Source organism: Neomonachus schauinslandi, chromosome 10, assembly GCF_002201575.2.
Source record: "Neomonachus schauinslandi chromosome 10, ASM220157v2, whole genome shotgun sequence".
NCBI classification, from domain to species: Eukaryota; Metazoa; Chordata; class Mammalia; order Carnivora; family Phocidae; genus Neomonachus; species Neomonachus schauinslandi.
The window spans coordinates 65778465-65789059 of NC_058412.1; the positions used below are offsets into that span (position 1 = coordinate 65778465).

General features: G+C 36.3%; 1 protein-coding gene across 1 annotated transcript in view; it reads right to left on the reverse strand.

Moving 5' to 3' along the window:
• Positions 1-3567: 3567 nt before the first annotated feature.
• The window catches only part of C10H2orf73 (chromosome 10 C2orf73 homolog), a 22975-nt gene continuing 15947 nt past the window's right edge, over positions 3568-10595 (reverse strand). Inside the window, exons 4-5 of the mRNA XM_021701210.1 lie at positions 4749-4861; positions 3568-3936 (exon numbers count right to left, since the gene is read on the reverse strand). Of these exons, the coding sequence (XP_021556885.1) occupies positions 3568-3936; positions 4749-4861 (482 nt within the window). The remainder of the gene's footprint in view (positions 3937-4748; positions 4862-10595) is intronic.

A 10595-nucleotide genomic window follows, 5' to 3' on the forward strand; every position in this document is an offset into this window, starting at 1 on the left:
GACTATGACAATTCTTACCTAATGTCTGCCAGTCAATTGTGAGGTCTATTGCAGAAAATCTGTGATTTACTAATGGCCACAGTACTAAGTTTGCAAATGATTTACTTAAAAGAAAATTAGAGAATGATTCACGATGGCAGACTGGTCATACACATCTACCACTTACTGCCCACTAAATCTCACAAAAATACATGTAAATAGATATTAATAATAAAATATAGTTTAATAGCATTGGAAACCAGGGAAACCTACTATCAGAAGAAATAGATTTTTATTAAGTTCTAAAAGATATTACCAGAGAACAAATGTTTGGAGGAACAAAACTAAATGAAAGAAAAACCGAGGGGTGCCTGGGTGGCTCAGTTGGTTGAGCTTCCAATTCTTGGTCTCTGGTTGTGGTCTCAGGATGTTGTGGGACCAAGCCCTGCATGGGGTTCTGTGCTCAGTGTGGAGTCTGCTTGTGATTCTCTCATTTTTCCTCTCCCTTCCCCTCTGTTCCTCCCCCAACTCATACACACTCTCTCTCTAAAGTAGATAGATGAAATCTTAAAAAAACAAAAAAAACCAACGCATGTCTAGAGATGACTGCTGTAGAGGGAGGTTGGATAGAACTACGAGCTTAGAGCTAATGGATATTTTATTTTTTATTTTTATTTTTTAGAGCTAATGGATATTAAGTGGAAGGGGGTCTGGGGCATTTATCAATTTGAAAAATTAGGGAACTGCATGTGGAGCAGCAAATTAGTAACCCCTCCCTGTTCTGCATGTGCTAAGTGCTGGGCAGCTGTGGATGAATTGACTCATACACTAGGGCTAGAAAAACAGGCCAGTGCTCAAGTAGCTACTGACCTCCATGAACGTCAAAAATCCCATCACACAAATCATCTTCAGATTATGTCTGACTCATATCCTAACCCTGTCCCAAAGTCAGGTGCAGCAGACAGAAACAGTTTACACTGATAGGGATCTGAAAATCACATAATCAGAGAAGAGTATACAACCAAGAATCACCACACATTTGAGGAAAAAAAGTATAATACCAAGAAATTGAGGCATCATGCTCAACAAACAAAAATTAACAGAATTAAGATGTTAAGCTTTATTATGTTCTAAGAGTGATAAGAGAAACTATCATATCCATAATATAGGAAGAGTCTTATGTATTAAGGAAGCATTTATAGATCTTAGAAATTAAAAAATAAAATACTAATTAAAAAATGTTTTCCATAGATGGCCTGGTATAACAATTGACATGGCTGAAAAGCAAATTAGTAGAAAATTAGTGTCAAGGGATTCTTGCATTACTTAATGGTAAAGTACCATGAAAAAGATCATGAGAGGAAAGTTAGGACATATAGAAGATAAATCTGAGTGTTCCATCATTCAGCTGGTAGCTGTTCCAGAAGGAGGGAAGAGAGAGAATGGAGGGGATGGAAATAATAGAAAGGCTACAGAGTAAAATTTTCCAGAATGAAAGAAAGGCAAGTACCTTCAAGTTGAAAGTATTTAAATTCTACTACCTCTAATTCTGAGGTTTAACCATTCTCTTTGTTATACTGCAGACTCCTACTCAGTTTGGTTTTCTTTTTTGTGATCTGTAATTTTTGTTTGTGACCTTACCTTTAGCAGGGACTGTTTCTTCTGTGGATTGTGGAAATCTCTCTCTAGGGGAGTTTTGCATTTGCATTTCACCAGCAGGACTAATTTTTATGTTAATTTTTTGTCCTATAAGATGTTCTGCATGTAAATTCATATTCCAAACTGGAATGTGGCACAAGCTTGAGGTTTTACTTTCTTACAAAGATTTTAACCACTATATATAGCTGTAGGAAGAGGCAAACTTTTTTGCTGTCTGCCTGGTTATACAAGTGAAGTTCTTCTAGTCTGCCTTGTACCAAGATAGGCCAACTATTTGAGGGTTCTAGCTTTATGCAGGTTTCAATCTCAACTCTATTTTGGAGGCCATCAGATTCCATCAAGGGGTGCCTGGGTGTCTCAGTCAATTGAACAGCTGCCTTCAGCTCAGGTCATGATCTTAGGGTCCTGGGACTGAGCCCCGCATCAGGCTCCCTGCTTAGCGGGGAGCCTGCTTCTCCTCCTGCTCCCCCTGCTTGTGCTCTCTCTCTCTATTAAATAAATAAAAATCTTTAAAAAACTTCAAGTCCTTAGCCTTTAAGACCTCTTTCCATATTTGCTATCAAACTTCCCCCCACCCTTTCCCACACATACACTGAAGCTTGCATTCTTTGTGCTTCAATTCTATAGTATATCTATACTAAGGAAGACTATGCAGCTCTTAAAATAATGAGGTACTCTACACAAAAGATCTTTAAGGTGTATATTGATAGGCAAATAAGCAAGTTCTTATTTGAGGGTTTCTCTGTTTTGTGACCTTGGCTATATATTTATTTGTTGTTTTATTTTATTCAGCATTTCAAGGTGTGTGTAATGAAAGGGGCTCACTATTACCCTTAATCTGCTGTATTGTAAGAACTGAAAGTCCCCAATACACAAATATATAATAATGGCATTCATTCATTTGCAGTCTATTAAAATTTCTTTAGTGGAAAAAAAGGGATAAAGATACACCTATTGTCTTATCAACACTACAGATAATAGTGTGCGACTGATATATTGCCATGGAAATTTGCTGAGCATATAAATACTCTTTTGGCAGCAGAGAGATATTCCACCTACTCCACTTGTGTGCAACAGAACACAGCCTCTGATAGATACATTTTGGCACACCAAATGTGCCAAATAGAAGAGCTGGTAGAATTAACCACGCCAAACTCTTGTAAAAAGCAAAGATTGAGTTAGTGCTAGAAGTGATCTAAGTAAAATAGAAGACAACTTAGGAAATATTTTTATATTCTAGGTATCCATATGTCCTTGAATTAAGAGTATGTGTGTGTGTGCGTGCGTGCGTGCACATTTGTGTAACTAGTACCAGGAGAAATGTTTCCAGATTTTTCACACTCTTAATTGTATACAGAGGGACTAAAAGTTTTAGAATAAGGAGGAAAATTTAAGGTTATAGGAGAACATTATCTTTAAATTTAATTATAGTAATAGTGATAATGTAATCACATTGGTTACTTAACTGATCAATGTACATAATCTCATGCTCATTAACCTTGGGAAATCGCTATTATCCTGATTTTACAGATGAGGAAACTGAAGTCTAGAAAGGTTAAGTAATTTACCCAAGGTCACACAGCTCATAGGTGTAGAGGCAAAATTCCAACCCTGCTTTGATTCCAGAGAATGACTATCCCATAGGGCCTCTCATAAAAGTTTTATATTTGTTAATTATGTTCATTTTTGTGAAAAACAAAATTGTTTGGTTATAAATAATATGACTTAGAAATATGTCTCATTATCCACCACTCATTAGAGACCACTCTTAAATTTTTGGTGCATTTTAATTGTCTTTTTTCATTTTCCCATTTATGTAAATTGAATTTTTTGAGGTTATTGATAACAGAAAAAGCAACTGTGATGGTTTGTGGGATTCTGCAATTTCTCTCCATTCCAAGGATTAGATTTTTATCTGAGGAAGGTAATTTATCCTGACTTATCCTGACTTTTTATTGGTGGATTGAAATGATCATGCCTGGGGAGAAGAACGTTTACTGCAGTTACTTGGAAGATGTCTGCGACCTTCTCCCTTCTCTCAGGACTTCGGGGGCATGCCTTGGCTGCCTCTCTGACATCTGTTTCTGATAAGGGAGCTTCAGTCTCTGACAGCTCTGGGGAATTTTGTCGGCAGAGACCTGGTGAGCTCATTTTGCTTTCCGCTGAGTTTCCTTTCTCTGTTTTTTTGGACACTTCTGATGAGCATGACCCCGGAGCATTCCGTAATACCTCTGTTCCCGTAGGAACTATTGGCCTACTCCCTGGTTTTATCTCTGTCTGCACAAAAGCTCCATGTCGCTGGAAAGGAAAACAAAGTTGACATTAACCAGGGCACACAAGTTGCTGGAAGATGCAGCTGTGAACTCAGTTCATGTGTTAGCTCAAGTTCTGGTGAGGCAGGCCCTTATTTCTGCCTCTGCATTGGTTGTCACCTTAGTCTAAAACTGAAGACAGTGGCATAATAATTATTAGTGAAACTTTTAAATCAATGATAAAAACAGGGTGTGCCAGAAAAATAAAAGGGAAAGGCAGAAAGCCAAAGAGTCAGCATCTTCTTTCCCCTTCTCAACATTTCTATCAGTTGGCTTGTATAAGACTATGCATATCAAATTTCATTTCTTGCTCTATAGTTTGCTGTGGTTACAATAACAACTACAGTTCATAGACCTCAGAATTTGTGATTGCATCCCAAATATCAGTTAGTTTTAATGAAAGACTTAAAGTAAAATATGAAAACAAACATCTGCAGTTGGAAAAAAAATCCAGCATGTATTGTAATATGTAATAACATTTACATTTGGCTTTGTAAATCTTAGATGCATTCTCCTGCCTCACCCACATGAGCATGTCCAACAGTTTATCAAACTGCTTTACCTTAAGTGAATGATTGTAATAATTGAAACCAAACTCCAAAGACTGTGATCCAAAATTATGACATCATTCCTTAATTTTAACTATGACATGTTGTTGAGATTTTACCCCCCTAACAACCACATTAGTTTGTTGAAATAGACTTTTAGAAAGATGGTTATGACTCGGAAAGGCTTAATGTTCTAACATAAATCTCTCCCATCCTAAAGTATTAAATAATTGATTCTGAATACTCTCACCTTTCCCCGGATGGGCTCATTGGGATTTTTCCTAGCATCATATTGATGTAAAAAAGAGATGTGCTGTATAAAATTCTTTTGAAGTTCTGATGCATCAGGAGAGGCAAGTGGAACTGAGAACAAAGATTTTGTGAAGTCAGGACAAAAATAAGATTTGTATATGGAAATATAATCAATATTCATAATCATGCTTTTTAAAAAATGTTAATAAAACTTAATTTTTTAAAGTATGGATAAATATAATGGATACATCATTCTTTCTCCATGAAAAGAACCAAATCCAAACAACTGAATTAGCCCCATATATGGAATTACTGGTACTTTCTAAAACTAATATTAATGCAATAATGGCTTTAAAAGTCTGTTAGATATGTCTTTTGCATATATACCAAACAAAATTTTAGGAAAGGTGTAAGTACAATTCATTTGTCAACTCATTTTTTACTACTAGAAAGGCTATGTGAACTTTATGCATACGTTGCTCCCAACTAGCACTAACAGAATGAGCTGAAAGACTCCAGGGTTGCTGTAGTTACAGTCGAACATGTGATTCTTTTCAATTCCCATTGACAGACGTTCTGAAAATTTATAAGACTGTTAAACCCTTTAAAAATCACTTTTAAATAATTTTTCAAGCTAGGTGATGGGTATATAGGGATTCATTCTATTGGTCTCTCTCTGTTTCACATTTTTAATAACTTTTAAAACTCACTTTATTTTTACGTTTAGCATGCAAGGTTATATAAAGATCAGAGCAGCTCCCAGTTTAGTGAGGTAAAATTATGGCAAGGAAAAAATTTAAAATTTCTCCCTTTTATAAAAGGTCATATATAAGAGGTTATGTCCACCTACCATATCTCTGGAGCAATATTCAAGAAATTGATAAAATGACTGCTGCAGGGGGAGAGAATTAGGTCACGGAGGACAGAGGTGGGTTCACTTTCACTGTGTATTCTTTTGTGCCATTTGAATTTTGCACTATATGCTTGTGTTAACTATGAAGAAATGAAATTTAATTTTTAAAAAATCTTGCCTTTAAAGTTAGGGAGAATATATAAGAAGGAGAAATATGTTAGTAAATTCATACTTATTAAGCATTCATGAATTCAATTCAATATTCAGACATTGATATAAACTAATTTTGCTAGCAGGAATGATGAGTCTTTAAGTATTTATATATTATATGACTTGAAATGGCAATCTTTTCCCTGTTAGCAGGGAAAAAAATGTTAACTGATAACATTTTCTTGATTTCTAATTGAGATCAGTTACTCAAAACTCATTTTCTACATAATCATTACTTTTTTTTTTTTTTTTTTTAGGATTTGCTAGTGTACAAAAGAACAGCAGGTGCCCAAGATTTACTAAAAATGTATGGGCAACTATGACATTGAGAAAATTCTAACCATAACATACACATTTTTTCTACCATTTTGGAAAAGACTGTTGGGTTTTGGGTAAATGCCATGGTCTAGCTCACAGAACATTAGTGTTTTTAGAAACATGGTTTGATAGATTCTTGAATAAAATAAAACAGCTCTAAATTCAGTCATTAATCAGTTGGGGTTAATGGAGTATCAAAAGCATGGGCTTTGGGATAAGATAGACATGTTTTCAAATTCTAGCCCTACCACATTTCCTAGTGGTGTGACTTTGGACAAATCACTTAACTTCATTGAGATTCAATTTCCTCCCCTCTAAAATGGGGATAATAATTTGTTTTGAGAATTGAAAGATGCTGGGATCAAATTAGAGAGGGTCTTTCAACCTAGGCAAGGGGCCAGTTGTTTTGTATCCTAATGAAAGGGAAAACTTTGGAAGGGAGAAGTATGAATCTGAGGAACTATTGACTGTTAGAAACCCAAAGACTTTAGTGGACTGGGGTGAAGGGTTGGTGGCAGCTTGGGCTGGAGGGTAGGAAGGTCAGATATGGCTAAGACAGAATAGGAGGCGGAGAGGTTTTAAAATCTTCTCTTGACACCCCCTCCCCCGCCCCCCCCCACAATGCCTGGGAAGATCATTGCTTGCCTCAGGGGGAAGAAACTGGCAGCAACTGGCTAGCCATCTGTTGTCAACTTAGTAATTTGTGAACAGCACAGAAGTCCCTCTAGAGCTGATGAAATGGGTGCATGCTGCCCCTTTGGGTATTTGCTCTGCTACCATTCCCCCAGCAACCATCAGTGCTGGTGGACTGAAAACATCAAGAGATTGCCTCTTCTTGTGATGCCTCTTTTTAAGAGTTTAAAGTGGAGGAGAGGGGTGGTGTTCTAACTAGAGGACTGGCCTAGTACAGTGACAGCATATGGAAATGGTCAAGGTTGGTTTTATGGGGTCTGACACTCTCTAGCCTGACCCTCATTTTCTTTCCTTGAAATTCACTGGGAGGCACACAAGTCAGACCCTAGTCTTTACATTTTGCCTCCACAGGGCTGTTGGCTCCCCTTGGGGAACATGACCTAAGATAAACTAGACAGACACTATAAAGAAAGACAACAAAATTTAAAAAATATACTGTGTGAGGCTGAATAATTAGAACCGGTACTCCAGGAATTTAAAATAAGCACAACAAACATGCTCAAAGACACAGAAAGTATTATTAATATGAAGCAAGAAGAAGGGGTCATTAAAAAAGAATCACATATATATCAGAAATCAAACAAAATATAATAGCTGTATTTAAAAAGATGAGATAAACAAAAAGACTCATGAACTAGACAGAATGAGAAACTCTCTCAAAGGGCAGCAGTAAAGGATAAAGAAATTAAAATATAAAAGAAAAGCTAAAAGACACGGATGGTAGAATTCAGGAGACCTATATAAAGAAACAGAGGGAAGGAAGTAGTTGAAGAAATAATGATAGGGGTGCCTGACTGCTCAGGTGGTAGAGCACATGACTCTTGATCTTGTGGTCATGAGTTCAAGCCCTGCGTTTTGTGTGGAGCCTACTTAAAAAGAAAAAAGGAAAGAATGATGATAAATATCCAATTAGAGAAAGATCAAAGACCTCAGATTGAAAGGGCTCATAGATTACCAAGGAGGGTGGCAGGTCCAGGAGTAAGATGAGGCAAGTGAGACCCATGTGCTGTAAAATTTAAGGGGGCATTTACATAGCCCTGGGAATGAGTGCCTCCTTAAGTTTTGCACCTTGGGTCCCTCACTTGCCTCACTCTCCTCCCTATCCTGAAGGATACATAAGGAAAAACTAACAACCAAGACACTTTATAGAGAAATTTATGGTCATCTAGGGCAAAGAAAATTCTAAATGCTTTCAAAAAGAGAAGGTAGGTTACTTACAAAGGAGGAAAAAGCAGATTTACATAAAAATTCACAGCAACAGCATTGGACACAAGATAATTGATTAATATTTTTTAAAATGTTAAAAAGAACTTTAAGCCTTGAATTTTTATACCCAACCAAACTGTCATTCAGCAGTGAAGCAAAAATAAAAAATATTGGGAGGCAAGGAAATCCTCAGAATATTTCCCCATAAAAAAAGCCTACTCCAAAATTCCAAGAGGAAAAATCCAAATAAGGATAGAAATAAATCAAGGAAGGTGTGTGCCTAAGATATATAGAAGAAAATAACAAATTTTTTTATTTCTTTAAAAAGTCAAGGACTAAAGAACAAAAAAATAAGTATTACACACATAACTCAGAACTAAAATTCTACTGTTATTAACATATTAATAGAGATACTGGTGAACTATATATATATGTAAAGTATATATATGAAAGAAGTAGTAAAATGATTTCAAAGGAAAAGAAAAAACTCTCATTATTTGTAGGTAACATGATTACCTGAATAGAAACACCACTGGAATCAACAAAGTATGAGAATAAGAGGGTAGCAAGGTAAACAGTTAAGTGTATAAAAACCAAAACTATAATCTACTAGAAAACAAAACAAAAAATAAGATACACTCTCTGTGGGAACAACAACTGTACAATATCAAGTTTTTAGAAACTAACAACTAACAAGACCTCTCCTGAGAAAAAATTTAAACTCTCTTGACATAAAGGTAGAACTGAATAGACTTTCCATACTATTAGATAATTGAAATAGTATGTTACTGTAAAGGTAACAATTTTTCCTAAATTAATCTATAATGCCAACAAACCCAATAAAAATTCTACCTGGATATTTTGAGGGATGTCATAAATTCCAGAGTTTAAATGGAAAAATAAAGGTCCATAAATAGAGAGGTCAACTCTGAAAAGGAAGAGCAAAGAATGGAGACTTTCCCCATCAGATATTAAGCTAAAAATCCAGAAACCTAAAACATGTTAGTACTGATCCAAGAACTAAAAATTAATAATAGAAAGCTCAGAGACAGACCCATTTATATAGGAAACTCTAACATACAAGTAAGGAGATTCCACAAGTCAACAAGGAAAGTATGGATTGTTTAGTGGATGGTATCCAGGAAACTTCTTCACCCCATGGAGAAAAATGAAATAGGTTCCCTATTTAACATTGCACATAAAGGCAGATGCTAGGATTAAGGCTTAATTATGGAAGGTCAAATTATAAAAACAAGGAAGAAAATGTAGGAGAATATTTTTGTGATGTTAAGGTAGAAAAACTCTTCGTAAACACCCAATGCACAATCCATAGGTGAAAAGTTCATGCCTCTCTCCTGTACAGAATCCTTGCAAACCAACAGCCCTGCAATTACAGTGAAACAGTATTTAAAAATTAAAGGCTTAAGGAAAGAAATATTTTTCATTTGTAATATTAAATCTGGGATATTAATATAAATCATAAGTAACTATAACTCTATATATATAAAGGCCCCCTTTGAACATTAAAAATCTTAACATCAAAACATATTACTCTCAAAAGATTAACAATTGGACTTCCTGCAGATTTGATGTAACAATAGGCTCCAGAAGACAATGGAATAATATCTTCCAAGTGTGAAAGGTAAATAACCATGAACCCAGAATTCTATATCCAGTTCTACTCTCACCCATTAGAGTGAGGACAATTTGAAGACATTTCAGACAAAAGTAAAGTGAAGAGTTAGCTACTCCTAAACTCACATGGGAAGAACAATTTAACGACATGTGGTAGTCCATTACATTGATGGCTCTAGTTTACTGGTCTCCCACTATTCACATCCTTGTACAGTCCCCTCCTTGTGAATGTGGGCTGGCCTTGTGATTAGCTTTAACCGATAGGATGTAGCAAAAGTAACACTCTGCCAGTTCCAAGCATAAAAAATACCCTTGAGAAAGCCTTTCAGTTTCTGTTGCATTTTTGGGAGCCCTGAGCTGCTAGGTAAGAAGTTCAGCTACCCTACTGGAGAGCCCATATGGAGGGATCACATGTAGAAAGAGGGGCCTGGTCATTCCAGCCTCCCAGCTGAGTCTAGTCCTCAGGTGACCTGCCAAGTGAATGCAGCCACAAGTGTCCACCACCAAGACCAGCCAAAGAACTGCCCAGCTGAGCCCAGCCCAGATTACAGAATCATGAGCAAATAAAATGATGGTTGTTTGAAGCAACTAAATTTTGAGGTGACCTGTTATGCAATTAAGAAACAGAAATACTTCAGAAGCAAGTCAGTTAAATCAATTAAAATGAATTATCTTTTAAATAGTGATCTAGGGGCACATGGGTGACTCGGTTAAGTGTCTGCCTTTGGCTCAGGTCATGATCTCGGGGTCCTGGGATCGAGCCCTGTGTCGGGCTCCCTACTCACGGGGATCCTGCTTTTCCCCTCTCGTCCCCACTAGTGCTCTCTCTCTCTCTCTCTCTCTCTCTCAAATAAATAAAATATAAATAAATAAATAGTGATCTAGAACCTCCCAGAATCTCAAAAATAATAACTTAAAAAAAAAAAAAAA